This window comes from Lithobates pipiens, unplaced genomic scaffold (assembly GCF_037356315.1).
Source record: "Lithobates pipiens isolate NorthernLeopardFrog02 unplaced genomic scaffold, aLitPip1_a1.2 Scaffold_1, whole genome shotgun sequence".
NCBI lineage: Eukaryota > Metazoa > Chordata > Amphibia > Anura > Ranidae > Lithobates > Lithobates pipiens.
Genome location: NW_027507685.1, coordinates 135,149,059 through 135,173,099, shown reverse-complemented (window position 1 = coordinate 135,173,099; position 24,041 = coordinate 135,149,059). Strand labels below are relative to the sequence as shown.

Sequence of the window (24,041 nt, the reverse complement as noted above, 5' to 3'; positions counted from 1 at the left end):
CAGTTTCCATATGTCTATCCTCACAGGATTCTTTTAAATTGTTCTAGAGTACTATGTTTACCCATTCAGTTATGCTCACAGTCTTGTCATATTTCCATTAATCTAATTCAGTGATTACATTTAACATTTGCTAAACTATTTGCAACTATTTGCAACTATTTATAGCTAAGATCATCAATTAAAGTTGAACTTTAGCCTTTCTTTTCAACCTTACTTAGACTGTTATTATTATGGTGGTTTTATTATAATTAGTATTATTAATATTAGTATTCTTATGGTGGTTGTTCTTATTTAATACCATAATTATTCTTATTTTACAGGGTCCTATTAAAAAAATGCTTTTTATTCACTTATGTACTCTAGGTGTGTTATGTTTATAGAAGTACCCAGGAAGTACATTAGCACACTCTGACCCACACACACAACACATATAACGCCATGTGTTTACTCTGTATCAATCATCTGTGTCAGTAAGTGCCAATAAGTCATGAGTGTCATCAATCTTCATATGATATTAGTTATAGCTGAATTCCAGAGCTGAGCCACTGCTCCGCCTGTTCATTAAGGCAGGGCCCCAGCTCAAACCCATCCCCCTTCTTCTCATTGGCTCACTGTCTTTGATTAATTGCCAATGGCGCCCGCTGCTGTGTCTCAGCCAATCAGGAGGGAGAGTCCTGGGCAGCCGAAGCACTTGTGCAACATCCCCGGATTGAGATGGGGCTCAGATAAGTATTGGGGGCTGCTACACACAGAAGGTTTTTAGAATGCCTTAAGATAAAAAAAAACTGCCTTTAGAACCACTTTAACTCTTTCCCCATGTATCCTGTTATTTATTCTTCGTCTCCTAATTTTTTATTTCTGTTTTTTTTTTTAACCATTATTATTTTGCTTTTTTTTTTTTTTTTTTTTTAATTAATTTTGTTCATGACCTTTTCCCCCTTTTAGTGTTGCTATATTTAAAAATTGAACTTTATTTCATTTGTATATATCTTTGCAAGGTTTTATACCAGACACATCATTTTAGTGTCATACATATGCCAAATTTAACCACTTCAGCCCAGAAGATTTGGCTGCTCAATAATAAGGCCATTTTTTGTGATACGACACTGCGCCGTTTTAACTGACAATTGCGCGGTCGTGCGACATTGTACCCAAACAAGATTGAAGTCCTTTTTTTCCCACAATTAGAGCTTTCTTTTGGTGGTATTTGATCACCTCTGCGGTTTTTATTTTTTGCGCTATAAACAAAAAAAGAGCGTCAATTTTGAAAAAAAACACAATATTTTGTACTTTTTGCTATAATAAATATCCCCAATTTTGTTTTTAAAAAGCTAATTTTTTTCTTCAGTTTAGGCCGATATGTATTCTTCTACATATTCTTGGTAATTAAAATCGCAATGAGTGTATATTGATTGGTTTGCGCAAATGTTATAGTATCTACAAAATAGGGGAAAGATTTATGGCATTTTTATTATTTTTATTTTTTTTACTGATAATGGCGGTGATCAGTGATTTTTATTGGGACCGCGACATTATGGCGGACAGATCGGACACTTTTGGCACATTTTTGGGACCATTGGCATTTATACACCGATCAGTGCTATAAGAATGAGGGGTGATGGGACTGCCTGAGTGAGAAGACCGATTGTTGTTCATACTTAGTATGAACAGCAGATCACTCTCCTCACCCCTAACAGCACAGAGATATGTCCGTTTACATTGACATGCGCTGCACACACGCACCCCCTAGTGGTCAAAAGACGAACCGACATAACGTAACGTCATTTCCCCCGGGGAGCCAACCTGCCGCAGTACAACTGTGGCGGCTGGTTGGGAAGGGGTTAAATAAAAACATCTATTTTTTTATGTACAGTTTTGATTTTTTTTTTTTTAACTAACAGTGGTTATTTTTGCAAGGCAATCTTAACAAAGGAAATTTGGAGAAGCATAAGGGTGGAGGAAAAGTGCACTGACTAAGGCTGGCCATACATTATACAATTCTCTTATACAATTTTCCTTTAGATTTATCAAAACCATATAATATGAGGTCAAACCTAAACCCTTTCAATTTGTATGCAATCAGGCAATCAAACACTAAATAGTTGAAGGTAAATCTAAATAAAATTGAACAAGAAAATTGTATAATTTATGGCTATCCTTAGTCTAGTCATTTTTAATAGCACTGATGAGAAGAATATATTGCAGTAAGCTTATCTGGTATACAGTATACTAGTCCCAATTAAAATTACTACACCGGGATGGTGTGCTTTCTCACTTCTAAAATGGTTTAAGAAGAAGCAAGGCTTGTGGTGTCTAAGTGCAACCTTCAAGGGTTTTTTTGTAGCACCCTGTAGCTTAGGCAGGGAGCTCCTGACAAATTTACTTGCCAGGAGTAGTTATCCTGGTTGATTGATAGAGATCTATTGATTTCTCCCTAAGTTTGGCCTTGTTGCCCTTTTCTCTTCTACCACTAGATGGCCGGGTACTTGGTGGTACTAGTTATGAGAAGGGCAACGCGGGGTCAGATTATGGGTATATGGGGTATCTTGACTTCCTTGGCCTGCTGGGAGCGCCTATATATTTAGGTGAGGTCAGGTGATCGATGTTCTGTGCCACCTGGACGGCTGTCTGGCTGGACGTGTGCCATACGCTCTGGGCTGCTAGGTTGATGATTGGGCCTATCCCAGGGGCATCTGGCTGCCAGGCTGTGTGAGGGCCTATCCAGAAGTAAGAGGGCAAGACAGGGTTGGGATCGCGGCTTGCTATCCAACAAAAAGTGGCTGTTCTACCAGCCAGAGAATTTGTTAGTGGTCAAAGGTAGAAGGGAAGCTGTCGCCACTAAGGGACCAACCACCTTTGCCAGGGACCACAGTGAGTAACTGAGCTTCCCAGTGAATGGCTGTACAGCAGGGAGCATGTCAGTACAAGTCTGATCATTGGTGGAGAGCAGGCTGCATTCCCAGTACAGCTAGAGAACCTACCATGGTGTGTTCTCATGCTTAGTGTGGTAAGTTTCTAATAAGAAAGCAGAAGGACTGGCAGGAACTGATGTAGCCAATAAACTTTATAATACAGACTACAGGGTTGCCAGCTCTCATTATTCTGCTTGTTGCATCTGGTTTGAGAGGACACACCAAGCTTAGCCACCTGTGCTGTGGATGAACCTACCATGGTGTGTTCTCATGCTTAGTGTGGTAAGTTTCTAATAAGAAAGCAGAAGGACTGGCAGGAACTGATGTAGCCAATAAACTTTATAATACAGACTACAGGGTTGCCAGCTCTCATTATTCTGCTTGTTGCATCTGGTTTGAGAGGACACACCAAGCTTAGCCACCTGTGCTGTGGATCGCACACCAAGATTGGGTGGTTCCCTGTAGTGAGCGCTACACTCACCTTACCTTTCTCAAATAGCAGGAACACCAGGGTTTCACACAAAAGGAAGCAATACAAAGAGAACAGGATACTTTCTCATACAAGTGCATAGAACAGCAGGCACATATCAGGAATATGAAATGTTGGGGTAACAAATTCTTTAAGTAGACTATTTTAATGAAATAAATAAATGTTTAACTTATGAGTGTGCCATTTAGAGGTGTACATATAGGGGTTGTAATTGTGACCCAGCCCATGCTCCAGGAGGCCCTTGCCGCCACTTGTACACCTAGATAGGAGGGGCAGCGGGGGTCACATATAGAGAAACCAATCCCCTCCATTTTCCTCCTGCAGCCTCTGAAAGATAAACAGGGGAGTTTGGTTCCTCTACATGCCACCCCACTGCCCTCCTATCCACCTTCTGCTGTGATCCAGCTCCTTTGTACTCTCTCGGCCCCCATCATCCCCCACAGTGCTGCCGGGTTCCCCCTACCCCCCTACCCTCTCCCGCTGGCTGCTGCAGTGGATGCTTTCAGGATAGAAATCAGAGAAGGGGCTGGCAAATGTGTAATTACCGGCCACTTCCTTGTCTTAATCAATAGAGTCAGTGACTCATACTGATCACCGACTCTGTTCATTCATAACTGAGACATAGTAAACTGTTTACTATGCTTCTGTTTGTAAATGAATGGGAAGTTCTGTACAGAGCTATTCCTGTATATTCATTCTGTGCTGCTGAGGCTGCATAGAAGGAGATTGAGGGCTGTGTCCTCAATTTCCTTTCTCTATCTCAAAAGTGAAACATAAGAGGTGTAAGTCTAAGTGTAGTATTATAAAACACGGTTTAATGCACAAGGTATTGCAATTACAAGATTGAAGAGATCATAGGCATATCTGTAATAAAATGTCCTCCCAGAGGGGTGCCTGCTATCCGGTATCTCCCGGCATCCAAATGGTGTCAGAAGGCTGAGAAAATGCTGAACCAAAACAGGAAGTGCAGGGGATCCAGGCTTCCTGTCGTGGACTGCATGGAGGGATATGATGTCACCCGCTGGGCGGACTTTGATGGAAGGAAGGAGCACGGAAAACTAGGCTACGCGCGCGGAGCACACAGCTCCTTCTTTTTACCTTTCTTCAGTTTCCATATGTCTATCCTCACAGGATCCTTTTAAATTATTCCTACTAGAGTACTATGTTTACCCATTCAGTTATGCTCACAGTCTTGCCATATTTCCATTAATCTAATTCAGTGATTACATTTGACATTTGCTAAAGACTCTTGCAACTATTTATAGCTAAGATTGTAAATTAAAGTTGAACTTTAGTCTTTCTTTTAAACCTTACTTAGACTGTTATTATTATGGTAGTTTTATTATAATTACTATTATTGTGGTGGTTGTTCTTATTTAATACCATAACTTATTATTTTACAGGGACCTATTAAAAAAAATACTTTTTATCCACTTATGTACTCTAGGTGTGTTATGTTTATAGAAGTACCCAGGAAGTACATTAGCACACTCTGACCCACACACACAACACATATAACGCCATGTGTTTACTCTGTTTCAATCATCTGCGTCAGTGAATGCCAATGAGTCATGAGTGTCATCAATCTTCATATGATATCAGTTATAGCTGAATTCCAGAGCTGAGCCGCAGCTCCGCATGCTCATTAACCACTTAAGGACCGCCTCCTGCATGTATACGTTGGCAGAATGGCATGGCTGGGCACAAGCACGTACCTGTATGTTGCTTTTTAAGTGCCCAGCCGGCGGTGCGCTCCCGACCCGGTCCTGAGCTACGTGACCGTGGACGCGGGACCAGCGGACCCGATCACCGCTGGTGTCCCACGATCGGGCCACAGAGCTGAAGAACGAGGAGAGGTCTGTGTAAACAAACCTCTCCCCATGCTTCCTACTGTGGCTGTCACCGATCGTGTCTTCCCTTTTATAGGGAAAGACGATCAGTGACGTCACAAGCCAGGCCATTCACCCCTACAATAAAAAAAAAAAACATAACGTCATACATAACACCTACACTGCCCCCTAGTGGTTAACTCCTTCACTGCCAGTGTCATTTACACAGGAATCAGTGCATTTAAATAGCACTGATTGCTGTATAAATGACAATGGTCCCAAAAATGTGTCAAAAATGTCCGATGTGTCTGCCATAATGTCGCAGTCACAATAAAAATCGCTGAACGCCGCCATTACTAGTAAAAAAAAATATTAATAAAAATGCTATAAAACTATCCCCTATTTTGTAAACTATATAACTTTTGCGCAAACCAATTAATAATCGCTAATTGTGATTTTTTTTTACCAAAAATATGTAGAAGAATACGTATCGGCCTAAACTGATGACATTTTATTTTTTTATATATATATTTTGGGGATATTTATTATAGCAAAAAGTAAAAAATATTGCTTTTTTTTCCAAAATTGTTGCTCTATTTTTGTTTATAGCGCAAAAAATAAACACTGCAGAGGTGATCAAATACCACCAAAAGAAAGCTCTATTTGTCGGAAAAAAAGGACACCAATTTTGTTTGGGAGCCACGTCGCACGACCGTGCAATTGTCAGTTAAATAGAAGCAGTGCCGAATTGCAAAAAGGGACTTGATCCTTTGGCTACAAACTGTTTTGGGGCTTAAGTAGTTAAGACAGAGCCATGGCTCAAACCCATCCCCCTTCTCGTCATTGGCTCACAGACTTTGATTGACAGCAGCGGGAGCCAATGGTGTCCCCTACTGTGTCTCAGCCAATCAGGAGGGAGAGACGAGGCACTCGTGCAAAATCACTGGATTGAGATGGGGCTCAGATAAGTATTAGGCCTCATGTACACTGCTGCTGGTAAAAAGACACTTAGGAGCAGTTGGACATTTTTTTCAACTGCTCCTGAACCCTTCTCTATGTTATCTTATCAGTAGATGTACACTGGTTCGTTTATAGTCGTTTCTAGGCAGTTGTGTTTAGAGTTTTTTTTTGGAACCCAAAATAATGCATTCAGGACCGGTGTTTAGAGGCATTTCAAACGTCAAACGTGGCTAAACGTGGCATCTCGCGCTTAGCAGTGTTTTGTTTACAGGTGTTTTTAATTTTTGTCTATTTTGAAAAAAAGAATTAAAACATTTTTTTTCAAATGCTTCTAGACGCAAACCCAGCTAAACGGATGTTTTTAGACACCGATTTCTAGCTGTCAAGTTAAATCTTTCAGGAGAGGTTGAACAATGTCCCGTATACATGAAACCTTAGGGGGGCTGAGGGGGGCTGCTGCACACAGAAGTTTTTTTTTTATCTTAAGGCATAGAATGCCTTAAGATTAAAAAAAAACTTCTGCCTTTAGAATCACTTTAAAGTGGAGGGCCACTCTGAAAAAAAAATACATAAAAAATTAGAAAAAAAATCAGAAAAAAAAATGAAAAAAATTATTTTTTTTAACTTACCAGAAATGCCTATTGCTAGGCACATCATACTAATCTGCCTCTTCCTCCTCCGCGGAGATCTTCTGTCTTCTCTCCTCCATGCGGCGTCTTCTGGGTAATGGGTCACACAGTTCCCAGAACACAGCGTGCCCCTTTCACAAAGCGCATGCGCGACTCGCGCATGCGCATTAGGAAACGGGCAGTGAAGCCGCAAGGCTCCACTGCCTGTTTCCCTTAGCCAAAATGGCGGCGCCAGGACCCGAGAGCTGAGGGACGGGTCAGCCTCGGGCGGCCGACATCGCGGGCGCCCTGGACAGGTAAGTGTGCTTATTAAGTCAGCAGCTACAGTGTTTGCAGCTGCTGACTTTAATTTTTTTTTTTTTTTTTTAATTGGCCCTCCTCTTTAACTCCTCCCCCATGTATACCCTTATTTATTCTTTGTATGCTATATTTTTAATTCAGTTTTTTTTTAACCATTATTATTTTCCTTTTTTTTTAATTTTTATTCCTTTTGTTCATGACCTTTTCCCCCTTTTAGTGCTGTTATATTGAAAAAGGGAACCTTATTTCATTTGTATATATCTTTGCAAGGTTTTATACCAGAAACATAATTTTAGTGTCATACATATGCCAAATTTAACCACTTCAGTGCCAGAAGGTTTGGCTGCTCAATGACCAGGCCATTTTTTGTGATGCGTCACTGCGTTTTTTTAACTGACAATTGCATGCCTGTGCGACGTTGTACCCAAACAAAATTGACGTTCTTTTTTTTCTCACAAACAGAGCTTTCTTTTGGTGGTACTTGATCATCTCTGCATTTTTTGCGCTATAAACAAAAAAGAGTGTCAATTTTGAAAAAAACACAATATTTTGTACTTTTTGCTATAATAAATATCCACAATTTTTTTAAAAAAAAGCTATTTTTTTTCCTCAGTTTAGGCAGATATGTATTCTTCTGTATATTTTTGGTAATAAGAATCGCAATAACTAGTAATGGCGGTGATCAGTGATTTTTATCAGGACTGTAACATTATGGCGGACAGATCGGACACTTTTGGCACATTTTTGGGACCATTGGCCTTTATACAGTGATCAGTCCTATAAATATGCACTGATTACTGTGTAAATGTCACTGGCAGGGACGGGGTTAACAGTAGGGGGCGATCAAGGGGTTAATTGTGTGTCCTAGGGAGTGATTCTAACTGTGGGGGGATGGGACTGCCTGAGTAAGGCGAGCGATTATTGTTCATACTTAGTATGAACAACAAATCGCTCTCCTTACCCCTGACAGCACAGAGATCTGTCTGTTTACATCAGCTCCGGCGTTGCGCTACGGGCACGTGTCGGAGTCAAATGTCAAACTGACATAAGGTAACATATCACCCAGGGGACCCAACCTGCCGCAGTACAACTGTGGCGGCTAGTCGGGAAGGGGTTAAATAAAAAAATCAATTTTTTATGTACAGTTTTTCTATTTATTTTTTAAACTAACAGTGGTTGTTTTTGCAAGGCAATCTCAACAAAGGAAATTTGGAGAAGCATAAGGGAGGAGGAAAAGTGCACTAAGTCTGGCCATACATTATTCAATTTTCTTGTACAATTTTCCTTTAGATGTACCAAAACCATATAATATGAGGTCAAACCTAAACCCTTTAAATTTGTATGCAATTAGGCAGGTCCCTGCACTGCATAGTTAAAGGTAAATCTAAAGGAAATTGAACAAGAAAATTGTATAATGTATTGCCAGTTTTAGTCTAATCATTTTTAATAGCATTGATGAGAAGAATATATTGCAGTGACATAGATAAAAGCCGCCGAGCTTATCTGGTATACAGTATACTAGTCCCAATTAAAATTACAACACAGGGACAGTGTGCTTTCTCACTTCTCTTATGCCTCTCCAGTATTAAGAAAAAAAATGGTTTAAGAAGAAGCAAGGCTTGTGGTGTCTAAGTGCAACCTTCAAGGGTTTTGTTGTAGCACCCTGTAGCTTAGGCTGGGAGCTCCTCAAAGTTACTTGCCAGGAGTAGTTATCCTGTTTGATTGCTAGAGATCTTTATGGCCTTGTTGCGTTTTTCTCTTCTACCCCTAGGTGGCTAGGTACTTGGTGGTACTTGATATGAGAAGGGCAATGCAAGGTCAGATTATGGGTATATGGGGTATCTCAGCCAATGGGCAGGGGTTTTCTCGACTCCCTTGGCCTGCTTGAAGCACCTATATATTTGGGTGGAGTCAGCTGATCTGTATTCTGTGCCACCTGGATGGCTGTCTGGGTGGACATGTGTGGTACGCCCTGGGCTGCTAGGCCTGAGATTGGGCCTCTGGCTGCCAGGCTGTGTGAGGGCCTATCCAGAATCGGAACTCTTTTCGGACACTTTGTCCTACTCAGGGAAGTGGGGAGAGAGTGATGAATAGTTAACCAGTAATGTGCAGGATGATAAAAAGCCTGCTACTACTACCGCAAGTGTGCAGATTACGCTGTCAGCTAGTGCAGTTCCGCTGATTAGCATTGCCAGGTCCTGTGAGGAGGACCATGGAGCTCAATGGGTCCCCAAAGCCCATCCTATTACACCCATGCCTAACCTTAAACCAGACCATAAGCCTGATGTGGTCGCTGGGTACTCAGTCCTACGTGCTCCAGACACTCGGGTCCTACCAGATATGGAGACCCATATGCTGCGTACACACGATCGGATTTTCCAACAACAATTGTTCAATGTGAGCTTGTTGTAGGAAATTCCGCCCGCGTGTAGGCTCCATCGGACATTTTTTATCGGAATTTCCCACAACAAAAATCTGAGAGCTGGATCTCAAATTTTCCAACAACAAAATCTGTTGTTGGAAATTCCTATCGTATGTACACAATTCTGATGCACAAAATTCCATGCATGCTCTGAATCAAGTACGAGACGGAAGCACTAGGTCTGGTAAAACTAGCGTTTGTAATGGAGAGAGCACATTCTTAACGCTGCACATTTTGTAATCTTTCAATGCAGCGTATTCTCTTCTTCTTTATAATGCTAGAATAATGAAGATGTTTTGCAGCTGATGTTCACACAGAGTTCTGACAAATTGATTTTTTTTATTATTTCTTGTGATCTCATGAATACAATTTTTAGTTTTTTTGCCAGATCTCCAGAATAATGTTTTTAATTTTTGTTTATAGAAATCTCCTTTTTTTTCTAGTGGTCTTCATAATTTTTTTTTTCGTTCGTTAACACCATTATTATCTTGTATTTTTTAACCTCAGAGAGATTGGTTGGTGTTGGTGTCCCTTGTTAATTTTGCATTGTATTTTTGAAATGTACCTGCCTACTCACAAACAAACTGTCCTTTTTTAATTATAACACATAGCCAATGATTTAAGAAATGTGTACATTTATTAAGGGTCCTAACAAAATAAAAAAGAAGGCAACGCTGGATAAACTTGTGAAATTAGCAAAGCCTTTGTAGCTAATCAACTATTTGACAGGCAAAATTGGGAGCCTCAGGAGTCCATTTAATAGGGAGCACAATCCGGTCCAGGACTCTGAGAGATCAGGAACAGCAGCAGATGACATATATGTCCTCAGGCAGTGGGCTTATAACAGCCTGCAACTTTTGCCAGACCAAAGCCAGGCCATCACTCACTTGTCTTCCTTACATGCTTGCTTCCAGACAGTGGCTCTGGTGTTGAAGTTGTGGCAAGAGGTGTAGGAGGAGGAGGAGGAGGATGATCCAACTCACACAGGTGGATTTTGCCCCTCAACCCCTTATTTAGGGCCATATATATCAGTTCCTCACAAAAGAGGCGTTAGCCAACCTCCAGTTCCTGCATTTTGTTGGCAGCCATGCAAGTATAGGCCTCCAGAAGACTGGTGAGGGCCGCAGAAGCCTGCTGAATTAACCCAAGTGCTGACTCCTCCACGCTCCTCCCCTTCCTGGGCCTTTTTTGTTGAAGTTGGAGGGGAGAGACCTGGGATTCAGTCAGACTACTCTGCCCGGCCACTTCCTGGCTGTCACTTACCCACGCCACCTCATGGCTGCCTCTTACCCGGGCCACCTCCTGGCTGCCACTTACCCCCATCTTCTGGCAGCCACTTTCCCCTGCCACCTCCTGGCAGCCACTTTCCCCTGCCACCTCCTTGCTGCCACTTTCTGCAGCCTCCTCCTGGCTGAGGATTTCCTGTGTATGAAAAAGGGACATCGTTTTAGATTATTGTTCATCAATCACACAAAATTTTGATATATATATTGAACAATGCTATACCTGACTCAAACTGGACTTCTCCACATCTTCTTCCTGGGTGGAAGGCCCAGGTTGGACATCAGAAGCCTCAGCTGGGGTGGAAGGAAGGGTTGAGAGTGATGGCCTGATTTTAGTCTGGTCTGACAGAAATCACAGTCATAGTACCACAGCTGGGGTACATAAATGTCATCTGCTGCTTCTCCCGATCCCTGGGCATCCTGGACCTTTTTGCATTCCCTATTATATGTGCTCAACATGCCACCGATTTTGCACTTCAAATAGTTGTTTGCTGTGGGGATCTGCGGCTTCACAAATTCCAGCAATTTATCCAGCACTGCCTTCCTCTTTAGTCAATTTGTATAAAAGGTGTGTTTTGTCTGCCACAGACAGGGCAGCTCTCTGTACAAATCAAGGGAATCATGATCGTTGAATCGATCCATTTTCTGTGCAAGACACAACACAAGACAAACCCTAATGTCAGGCTAAACTTGCATAATCTTGTCCCAATATAGGCCTCTATCTCTAAGCAGTATAGGCCACTGATGACTCAAGTTAAAATTGTACCTTCGTTAGAATGATTGGCGCTTCCGCTACTCCGTCCTCCGCTCACAGATCATACTTACGATGCACGCGTGTTACTCTTTATACACACTGTGCATGCGTGAGACTCCTCCCGCCCCTGACCTTCTTTATATTATATTCCCCGGCCCTTGTCTTTCGGCACAGTGGGAGGGCACATGGCGGAGAGACAACAGGTGCAGCAGAGAGCAGCAACAACGAAAGCTCTGAGCCAGGAACGTTCCGATCCCTGAGGAGATTTAAGGCCTCTAATATGTCCTTGGGTGAGATGGTGGACATCTTGAAGAGGGCCGACTATGATGGGAAGCATGGACCTTACCCAAACCCAAATGTCAGAAAGGCCAAGATCATGACTAAAGTTGTGAAAAGTCTGCAGAAGTATTGTGGGGCACGGCGATCAAAGGATCAACTAAGGAAACCATGGTCAGACCTCAAATTGAGGGAGCAGGATCAGTACAGAAGAATCAAGAGAGTGCCGCAAAAAAGTAAGTATTTTGTCGTGCATTCCTATTTTTCTTATTATGTTTGTGCTGCTCCATGTGCTTTTCTTTACTGTCGTACAGTTTAAAATGGCAAGTTTCAGGTTCGTGGACACAGTAATCATCCGTAGTAAACTTCATTAATTCGCCCACTAATACAATGTTTTTGCGAGGTGCAGGTGAACTAAATTTGTTCAGGCCTATTTCTAGTAAAAGAAGTTTAACACATTATTGTCTAGATGGGTTTGTAACTAGAATGAAATGCAAACTTGAGTCAGTGTAAGGAGAGGACACTCAGCATCTGGATTCAGGAGCACTAGTGTGGGACACCAGAACAAACTTTTTAGGGTGTCCCACACAAGTGCTCCAGTGGATAGTAGGGGTGTCTCCATGTGTGAAACTTTACCCAAAAAGGTAAGTATTCAGCTTTAATAAAGGGAAAAAATAATGTCTTCTGCTTGGAACTCTGCCAAAACCGACAATTGTACGACATTTCAAGCAATGTTTCATATTCCTATTTCTTGCCTCAGATATCTGTGTGCTACGTATACCTTTATTTTATTCACATAGGGGAGAAAAGAATCGGGACATCAGAGGACACCAGGGACCCCCAAGCTCCTAAAGAAGGGCAAATCCTAAAACCACAACCTGAGGATGTGGAGGAAGGAGAGGTTTATGAAGTGGGCGAAATAGTGACTACAACAGGTGAGTGTCTGAGACCACAGCTTCAGGTAATCGATGTATGCCTGCATATTTATAATACATGCTGTGTTTTTTTCTTTTAGGTGATGTGGATGTTGTGGAAGAAGAATCTCATTTCACAAGTGCAAGTGCACACGTCCTCATTGGGGAGATCATGGTGGGCAATCAGGATTTATAGAAGATCAAGGGAGACATCAATGATGTGGAAAAAAGACTCAAAAACATCATTGATGTTTTAGGCAGAATATAAAACACACCAAAATCTTAATTTTTTTGATTTTTATTATAACTTTTCTACATGTTGAAAGCTAAATTATTATTTTTTTTTAACATAGTTGAAAGCTAAATTTTGAAGATGCACACAATGTGTCAACATATGCTAGCGGCCATCATGGGATATCAAGGTATGCATTTTATGGGTGCAACCAGTAGCTGAGAGGAAGGAGTTGTACCCCTGAAACATGTCCATTGATCCCCCATGATGGGAGCTAGCACATGTTGACCTTAGCCATGGGATCAGGAGGGAAATCCCCATTTTGACGCTTAATTTGTGTGCATCTTCAAAATTTGGCTTTCACAGGAGTGACATCACCCCATCTGATGAAGGCAATATCAACACAGTTTGGACATACTAATGTCTGATATTGCCTTCAATTTATCAAAGTTGAACTTTGTAAGTTCCTGAGTTGTGTATTGTTTTAGGTTTTGAAAAACATACCCGTTTACCATAAAAAAGGATATTTCTACTGTCCCCCAAAAAAATATATATATGTTTTTTTGTTCAAAAACATGTGAATGTGCACAGAGTAAAAAACAAATTCTACTCAATGTGTGGCTTCTTCTTTCAATGCTCAATAGCAGTTTTTTGCTTAAGTTGGTGTTTACAGTAACAATGGGGGTTTATTTACTAAAGGCAAATTCACTTTACAGTACAAGTGCATTTTTGCAGTGAACTTGTAGTGGAAAGTGGATTTTCCTTTAGTAAATAACGTCTACAGTGCTTTATAATTTGCATCAATCAGGCCATTATCATCGCTCCAAAAAATGAATTCAGGGTGCTGAAAATGATTAATATTATTATTATTATTATTATTATTATTATTAATGCATTACATACATTAATAACAAAAAGAAGGTGTGTGTGTAGCAGAACCACAACATAAATAATAGTTAGCTGAAGAAGAAATTGTCACCTCATGTATCAAAGAAATTACGTTGGAACTATTGAAGAAAATGGCCAAAAAAAGAAGCCCATTGGAGAATGTAGGAGACAGCTAAAAGAAACACAAGCAGTAAATCAAAGGATTTTTTTTTTTTAAATACAAATTTATTTTAAAAATACATTTATTTAAATACATATAATGTGATGTTAAAGGATAACATTTACCCTAATATTGTCCTTCTGCAGGACCTGAATGATGGCAGAACAAGTCTCTGGAATAATGATTCACAGAGCTTGGGGGGCAGATGCCTGTCAAGAACTTGATGTCCTGCAGACTTCTCCCCATCGCCAAGTACCGCAACGTGGGGATGAGCCTCTGCTCAGGAGTGATGGCTGGCTGCATGCAGGTGTCCTGCTTCGTAATATAAGGGGACAGCACAGCCAACAGACGGTGAAAAACGAGGATTATTCTCACGGATCTCCCGCAACAAAGGCATATAAGAAAATCGGTCATGCTGGAGCAACCAATTCTTCGTCCATAAACTCCTCCTCGCCCAGTTCATGGATTGAACTTGAGTCAAAGTAAGAACCCCAACACCAAGCCCCTGCACAGCACGAATTGTACGATGAGTATGTAACTCAAAATGGTCGGCTGGTCAGAACGAACTAACAGAAAGCCCTGAAAATCAGAAACGAGTGGATGCGAAATGAGTACACGAACTGAAGAACAGATATGAACCCACAAGCACAAACTGAAGAGCAGTAACGAACTTAGTTTAGCAAAAGGAGCCCAAAGGGTGGCGCACTGGCTATTGAACTTCCTCTTCATAGTGCCGTCATACGTGTTTTACGTCAGTGCATTTTTGACGATCGGAATTTCCGACAACATTTGTGTGACCGTTTGTATGCAAGACAAGCTTAAGCCAGAGGACTGCAGGTATTTATACCCCTACATTCCTCCTCATCTGGAAGAGGAGATCTCTGAGAAGGAAAAACAATGGGTGGATGAAGCAGTATGTGGGTTCCTTCAGATCCCTCTCAAGACAGACTTTTTTAAGTTGTCGCTCCCTAAATGTCTGGAAAATACCTGTCAGTATTGAATACATGGGGTTATGGCAGGAAGATCAACATGGATGGTGTAGTCATCCGCCAGCCAGATAAAAGGGATCTAAAGTGGTTTGTCACCACAGTGAATGCCCCGGTTATTACTAGTGAAGCATCATCAAAGTGATACCAAGGACGCTACGTTGACAATTACCTTGCACAACCATTTAAAGTGTTGTTAAGGGGAACACCCAGAAAGCTGTATTGCCAGAACTGTGATGAACTAGATTCTACTGGCAATTACAGGAAATGATCATCTGAGCCACGTTGGCTAGAATTGAAGTTGTTGGGGTGTCATATCCTGAAAAGCAATCTGTGGACTTCAGCAGATTGTTGGTTGCAAATGATGAAGAACTTCTCTTTGTCTTTGGCTGTCATGCGGACAGACTGAAGAGGTTTTTGCAAGGAGGCCTCTGTCCTGAAGTGTGGTCCCTTGCATTAAGGCCTAGCTGCTTGTTGCCTGAACTGCAACTGTGCCCGGTGTCCCTAGAGAAGAAGGGAAACTGCTGGAAAAGGTAGTTCATCCAGAAGGAAATCGATGAACTGTAGCATGCCTTGGACTCTAAGGCCGCGTACACACGGGCGGATTGTCTGTCCAACTTAGTCCGCTGAACAGTGTTTCAGCGGACAATCCGCTCGTGTGTGGGCTTCAGCTGACTTTTTCAGCGGACAGTCTGGCGAACAAAGTCTTACGGAATTTCCGTAAGACAGTCCGTTCAAACTTGGTTTTGTCCGTCCAAACTTGGTTTCAGCGGACAGTCCGCTCGTGTGTAGGCAAGTTGGACGGACTAAGTATGGCGCATGCTCAGAAAGGGTTTACACGGCCGAAGGTTGCATTGCAGTGAATAGGACGTCGTTTTTCTAGTCCCGTCGTACGTGCTGTACACGTCATCACGCACGCTTTCAGCGGACTGTCTGCTCATCGTGTGTGGTCAAGTCCGTTCATGCAAATTTTGAACGGACTGTCTGTCGGACTGTCTGCCGAACTTAGTTGGGCAGACAATCCGCCCGTGTGTACGCGGCCTAAGTGTTAGTTAAATGAGACTACTAATAGAAGGGTCAATTCTCGCTATGCATGTGAATAATGGACTAAAACATATGTCTTGAATGTTTCTAGTGTGGTCTCCAGGTGGCGTGAGCGGTGCCGACCTGAGTGAACTTTATTCACATTATGTGCTGATGTAAATATGTTGATTCATGGGAAGAAGGTGGTATTTTCTATAGAGGAAAAAAAATGTAACTAATGCAATATTCTATAGGGTGTATTTACATTGCTATGCTGTCTTCGGTTGAGGACAATTGAAACTTGCCTAATCACGTATGTATATACAGCACCATGTTACCATAGGATAGGATGCATTTGCATTGCTATTAACTGTTTTAGGTGTTGCTGAGTAGGTGCATCTTCCTTGGCTAAGGAGAGACGGGCATCTAACTGGATGACAACCCTAATCCTTTCTATATCTTATTATTACTGTATATATTAGATAGTTAGTCCAGAAGCAATACCATTGCTCTTGTTTACTTTTAAAGCTGTACATAACCATTTTTGATCTTTCCTTGTCATATGTGGTCAATTACTTCATGTGTTTAATACCATGTGTATTTCACGTGGTATGCCACATACACTGTTATTTGTTATTCTTTCCCTGTTTCCCCAGCTATCTGAGTTTTTGCCAGGACATCAGGCTTGAGGGCTGAAAAATTACTTTTTCTACAAATTCCGAGACATAGTTTTTTGGGCAGTGGAAGCATGTAGCACCCTGTAGCTTAGGCAGGGATCTCTTCACAAATGTACTTGCCAGGAATAGTTATCCTGGTTGATTGATAGAGATCTATTGATTTCTCCCTAAGTTTGGCCTTGGTGGTACTAGATATGAGAAGGGCAACACAAGGTTAGATTATGGGTATATGGGGTATCTCAGCCGATGGGCAGGGGTTTTCTTGAATCATGTGGCCTGCTGGGAGCACCTATATATTTGGGTGGAGTCAGGTGATCTGTTAACTGTGGCACCTGGATGGCTGTCTGGGTGGATGTGTGTTGTATGCCATGGGCTGCTAGGGTGAAAATTGTGCCTATCCTGGGGGGCATCTGGCTGCCAGGCTGTGTGAGGGCCTATCCAGAAGTAAGAGGGCAGCACAGGGTTGGGATTGCAGCTTGCAATCCAACCAAAAGTGAAGGTTCTGTCGGCTGGAGAACCTGTTGTGGTCAGAGGTAGAACGGGAGCGGTCGCCACTAAGGGACCAACCACCTTTACCATCGACCACAGTGAGTAACTGAAGCAAGTACCGGAGCAGCATTCTCACTGAAAGGGCATTGTGGATGGTGTTTTTTTTAAACCTCGCCTACTGTGTAACTATGTATATGTATATGTAGGTAAAAATAAAAAAGAGTTTAGTATCGCTTTAACATAAGGAAATCTTTGGACCTCTGAAAACCTGAGATATACTTATTAGACTGAGTACACATGGACATTTTTTTATTTCACCTTGTGCTAGTCTGAAGAGTGTCATGTACTGCAAGCTTTAAGAGGCATTTAGTTGAGAAATAAGAATTCAGTAAATAAGCATAGTTACATGAAAAAAGTCAATCTAATTTAACCAATAAAAGGGGGGAAAAAAATCATACAATCCCATATACACAATCCTATAACCACAGTTGATCCAGAGGAAGGCGAAAACCCCCAGCAAAGCCTGATCCAATTTGGTACAACAAGGGAGAAAATTCCTTCCTGATCCCCGGAGAGGCAATCTGATATTCCCTGGATCAACTTTACCTATAAATGTTAGTATCCAGTTATATTATGTGCATTTACAAAATAATCCAGGCATTTTTTAAAGAAATCTACTGAGCTGGCCAGAACCACCTCTGGAGGGAGTCTATTTCACATTTTCACAGCTATTACTGTGAAGAAACCTTTCTGTATTTGTAGATAAAATCTCTTTTTCTCTAGACTTAAAGAGTGCCCCCTTGTCCTCTGTGATTACCTTAAAGCGAATAACTCAACACCAAGTTCACTATATGGACCACTTATGTATTTATATGTTGATCATATGCCCCCTTAATTTCCTCTTCTTAGTTCCTCTAATATTTCCTCATAGCTGAGCTCCTCCATGCCTCTTATCAGTTTGGTTGCCCTTCTCTGCACTTTCTCCAGTTACCTGATATCCTTTTTGAGAACTGGTACCCAAAAGTAAACTGCATATTCCAGATGAGGTCTTACTAAGGATTTCTAGAGGGGCAAAATTATATATTTCTCTCTGGAGAGAGAAAGGACTTTGCTTGCTTTGGAAACCGCATCTTGGCATTGCATGCTATTATTAAGCTTATGATCTACAAAAAAACCCAGATCCTTCTCCACTATGGATGGATTCCTCCAGTTGTACTCCCCCTAGTATGTATGATGCATGCATATTCTTAGCCCCCACGTGCATAACTTTAGATTGATCAACATTAAACCTCATTTGCCACTTGCATAGCTTGGTGTCATCTGCAAAGACTTAAATTGTACTTTTAATCCCAGACCCTATATAATTTATAAAGATATTAAAAAGTAAAGGTCCCAACACTGAACCTTGGGGTATACCACTGATAACCTTAGACCATTCAGAGTATGAATCATTAATCATTACTCTCTGAATTCTGTCTTTTAGCCAGTTTTCATTTACAAACTGATCTTTCCAAGCCTGTAGACTTTACCTTACACATTAGCCATGTGTGGGGAACTGTGTCAATCGCTTTTGCAAATTCCAAGTATACCACGACCACAGCCACCCCTCTGTCCAAGGTTTTAATTACCTCCTCATAAAAAGAAATCAGGTTTGTTTGACAACTTAGTTTTTCATGAATCCATGCTGTTTGTTGCTTAAATTTTTTTCCAAGAACTCATCTATGTGGTCTTTTATTAAAGAGGAAGTAAACCCCGCCAAAAAAATTCTAATTTTCAAATGTTTGGATATTTATTAACATCAGCAATCATAATATCTATAAATAATCCAAAAACTAGCGTTATAAATACCTTTTTTAGAAGTTTTATATTATACTATCTTCCGGGTATCGCCCGCGCCATTGTTAGTGCTGATTTTAGAAGCCTTTGCGGACGTCATTTCCACCCTTAGTTGGTGTCCCCCGCGAAATCTCGCACATGCGCTGTAGCGTCATAACCAAGCCTCGATCTCGATTGCCGTTACTACAGCAACAGCATTTCATCACATGAAATGCTGATCAAGGCTGTAATATATGTAGTGAACAGCATAGCTGTTTCCTTATATATATTTAAACGCATTACCAATTTATTACTTGAACATAGGCATTATAGATTTATTCAACTTAATTTAGATGTAATAACCTGGAAAAACTATATTTAAAAAAAACATTAAAGAAGAAAATTTGGTTTTCTATTTTCTCTGCTCTGATTCACTCCCCTGCGTGACGTCTTGTTCAGTCACAAGGGGGAGTATCAGGAAGAGCAGAATGATATCTACATCACGAGACTTCTCCTCTGTGCCAGTCAGAGGAGAATCTCACGTACATTACAATGCAGGCAAGCCGAAAAAACACACGCGGCATAGTATACATGCCGCGCTTGAAAGTCCATACTGCGCAATCGCGCATGACGTCATGGACCATAAAAAGGCGATTTTTATCAAAACTAAACAAGTAAGTGCACTTTCTCAGGCAGCGATCAGCTGCCTGTGTTAAGTAGTATCTGACAAGCTAAACATGTATCTGAGGGTTTACAACCACTTTAAACTCTTCAGTATCTTCCCAACTATAAAAGTTAAACTAACAAGTTTATAGTTACTTGGTAAATACTTTAATTCCTTTTTAAATATAGGCACCATATTGGCCCTATGCCAATCCAGTGGTACTATTCCAGTCAATAAAGAGTCACCAAAAATTTAAAAAAATGGCTTTGAAATTACAGAGCTCAATTCTTTTAGGATCCATGGGTGGATACCATCTGGTCCAGGTGCTTTTTCCACCTTTATTCTGCTGGACGTGTTTTTTTATGCTTTATTTCTTCTGTGTCCATCAAGTTTCCCCTACATGCATGGGAGGTTCCCTCCAGATATTAGCCTGGTGTGCAGCACACCAGGCTAATATGTGGTAAATAAGTAATGTTGGTAAGTGACAACCAAGAGCCAAACATGGGGAAGTGTAAAATTCTCTGTGTTTATGATCCCAAAGTAGCTTTGCTGTGTGGTATGTCCCCGAAGTTGCTTTGCTGTGTGATGATTACCTGAAAAATGACCTGGCGAATCCAGATTTATGCTCAGGATATATCATTTTTTTCACTACAGGTGTCAAGCTTGTTGGGGTCGGAGGATCAGAGAAGCTAGCCATTCTTCGGGGATGTCCTGGGGCCCCTGGAGCACTAGGCCCTGCTGGATCCACTGGACCTAAAGGTAGCATCTCTACTCATGTTATACCATGTACATTTAAACAGTTTCTACATTTATACTTTTTATTTTGTGACTGTAATAAGAAGGAACCTCAATGTCCCTTACCTAGTCATTTGCAGACTTTGATGCTTATTCAATGGATGACCTAATATGTAAACAAAGCATCAATTTTGGAATAGGTATGGGTGAATCTAACTGGGTTCAATTTACCAAGGGTTGGGTTAATCCCATTTGAAGTTTGGCAAACCTGAACTTAGTGGCAAGTCCCACTGAATTTTATGGATGGGGAGGGGGGTTGCTGGTCTTGTTAGTAAGATCTGGTCATATTTTGGGATAATAGGCAAACTCCCTTTGGCTTTACAGAATATTGGCTTGCATGTAGCATCCCAATCCGAATCATTTCAGTTTTAAAAAAAAAGACTTTGTTTCGGGTAGTTTTAGGAGCAATGCTTGCTTTCTCATCAAGCAAATTATGCTCATTTTGATTGGCAGATTGGCCAGTTGTTTACTGTGGCTATCCCTGTCCTCACTGATGCAAAATATTCCTGTCGCTGGTCAATTTCTATCAAGTTCTTATTAAGAATTAAGAATTAAGAGACTGCAAATGATAGATATAAATTTAATAGAGAAACAAAAGCACAGGCTGGGAATTCATATTCTGCAGATGAGACAGCAGTGTAAAACCTGTCAGCTGGACAGATTTATTCAGAGATAGTAGGTCTAACCACAGTATGCCTAACTTCTATTTTATTTTTTGGGGCTAGGGCGGTGCAGTGAATATAAGTAATATATTGTAAAGTGGTTTAGGTGCACAGTGCCTTTGCATTTAGCATTTTCCTCCTTTTATTTTCTATTTTTTACCTTATTTTTATTTTTTTGTAATTAAAGAGGAGCTGCACCTAAAAAAAAATATTAAAAGCCAGCAGCTACTAATATTGCAGCTGCTGACTTTTAATAAAATCACACTTACCTGTCCCAGGTTCCAGTGATGTCGGCGGCAGATGACGAGCGATCGCTCGTCTCGCTGCTGCCACCGCCGCCATCCTCTGTCAGGGAATCGGGAAGTGAAGCATGACGGCTTCACTGCCCGGTTCCCTACTGCGCATGCGCAAGTCGTGCTGCGCGTCTCTTATGGTCCCCCGCTGTGTCTCTGGGAACTGTGTGTTTCCCAGAACACAACGGGGGCGGAGCGTCTGCGGGGGTCTGCGGCGGTCTGGCCGGAAGTGGGTGCAGTTACCTGGATTATCCAGGTAACTGCACCCCCCTCCCCCCTGAAAGGTGCCGATTGTGGCACCGGAGGGGGGGAGGGATAAGATTAGCGGAACTTCCCCTTTAGGGTGAAGAACCGCTTTAACAAGTAACAAAAATATGGGGGAGGGGCTTAACTTGTGACGTAATCATGCCCGCCAAGTGCTAGGTCTTGGTCTAGATTTAAAAAAAATACATGTGAAATATAGTTTATGTGTGGCCTTCCTTTGCATAATATCTTGCATGGTGTCACCCGGCCGAGTTGACTGCTTATGGAACCATCTGTAGGTCTAGGAATACATGCTGGTTTTTTAATGCTATAAGTTCGGAATCCCTCATGCGTTGTTGATCTTTGTAATTGGGGAACAACACAGTCCGGTAAGAGGCTTATTTGTATGGTGGAGGGCACAAGGTGCTTTTGTTTTCAAGAATCGTGAATTTTGCTGGTGGAAGGCTGGAATCTCATATCTACCTTATTATTTGAATAGACTCACTGTCCCATTTTCACTTTATCTGGGAAACATTGGACTCTATTCTTATATGGATGTTTAGTCTGTATGTGCACTCATGGTTTGTGTATATTAAAAAAATAGTAGGTGAGGAATTGAAGAGCAACCTCCTGTTGCTGTTATTTTACCATAGCTCCCAACTGTCCTTGATTTTGAAGGACTGTCCCTCATTCAGAACAAAATTACTCTTTCCTCCTCATTTGTCCCTCATTTTGGTCTGATCTATATAGTTGTATAAAAAAAGCGCTTGTTATGCTTTAAAAAGTGTTTCCCAGTGCTAAACCTTTCACCCAATTTCTAAATTGCTGCATTTTTTTTACATTTCAAAAGCTAGTATAAAGGAAAAGTAGGGGTAAAAAAAAGCACTTGTGGATTTGACTAATCCTTTTTTTTTGTATAATTCTCATTTAAGGGCATGTGGCAGAGGGTGTGCCGTATGCCTACATACTATTGCTAATATATGTCCCTCATTCCCATGTTAAAAAAGTTGGGAGGTATGACTTTATCAAGCTGAAGAAAACATTAAAAAAAAGGGCCTCTGCTAACTTAGGGAATTATGTAACCACGATTGGACTGTAGTGCCGGCTCCTGACGAGCATGCGCTATATGTTTTTGAAAATTAATATTTCTGAAACCACAGTTGGGTTTTAGGGCTTATTTTGCTAAATTATGGTTTCAGTACCAGTCTGGCTGGATTGCACTGAGTTCTCCTTGACCGCAGGTGTCGCTGTCACCGCTGGTAAGTGGGAGAATGCAGTCTAGTTGGGTGTATTGAGTGCCACGTTTTCTCGGAACCAGCCCACTGGGAGTGTTCTTCTGCTGTGCACTCTGGCAGGTGGTATTTAAGGTACTGAGATCATGTGTTATGGGGTTCCGGTCCAGAAGAGATTTTATGTCTGTTTGGTCCTGGTCCTCCTCACCAGCCCCCATGGCCCTCCTGGCCTGGGGTGCGGATCCATGCACTCTTGAGGTGGAGGCCATGCACAAGGCTGGTTTCTCTGGAGGACCCTGGAGGCTCAGTTGAAGGACACTTCATGGACTTAAAATCTTACGGTATCGGCGGACCGGCTGAGAGATACTGGTACCGTATGATAGTTCTCTAAATCTGTCTATGACCATCGGTAACGTTCAAGTCTGTGGCAGAGACTTTTCTCAAGTAATTCACATTCAAGTCTATGGCAGAGACTTTTCTCAAGTAATTCGCATCCAAGTCTGTGGCAGAGACTTTGCTTTACTTAACACCCTACCGGCTGCTAGGCCTAGTGAGAGGAGGTCTAGCCGGAGGTTGTGAGAATCCAGCTGTGAAACGGTTATTCTCTGGATTTCTTCGACAAAGAACTTTCTATTTTTGCAGTCCAAAAGTACCTGAACTTTCTCCTAACCCTCTACCCTTCAGTAAGAGACTGTTTTATCTTCTAAATAAATAACCCAAAAGAGGATCCAGTGTCAGTTTCTGCATTTCTTTGGGCCATCTACCACAGGAAACCCTAGACAGAGACAAGGTCAAGAAGGTAATGGTAAGCCCAATAAAACCAGCAGCTCCTTCGGGGGTCACTGCTACAGGACTGTAGTCCAGAAATTAGTGTTAATATTTCTATGGTAGGACAAAGAGTCCTAAGGTAATTCAAGTGGTTGTAAACCCTCACATATACCCAGTGAAGTGAATTAGCCTCAGATGATACACAGAGATTAAACAAATCTCCCTACATAGGTTTTAGATGTATATCTGCAGTCTTCCCCTTTCTACACTCTCTGGAAAGTGGCAGATTGTGTTAGGAATCTTTGTTCCTCTTCCAGCAGTGGGAGGGGAGTCTGGGCTTACACT

The 24,041-nt window shown here is 41.6% G+C and overlaps 1 protein-coding gene across 1 annotated transcript in view; it reads left to right on the top strand.

Moving 5' to 3' along the window:
- Positions 1 to 24,041, top strand: part of LOC143975208 (ficolin-1-B-like) — an 80,445-nt gene that overhangs the window by 2,902 nt on the left and 53,502 nt on the right. The window contains exon 2 of the mRNA XM_077477337.1: positions 20,358 to 20,462. Coding sequence (XP_077333463.1) covers positions 20,358 to 20,462 — 105 coding nt within the window. The remainder of the gene's footprint in view (positions 1 to 20,357; positions 20,463 to 24,041) is intronic.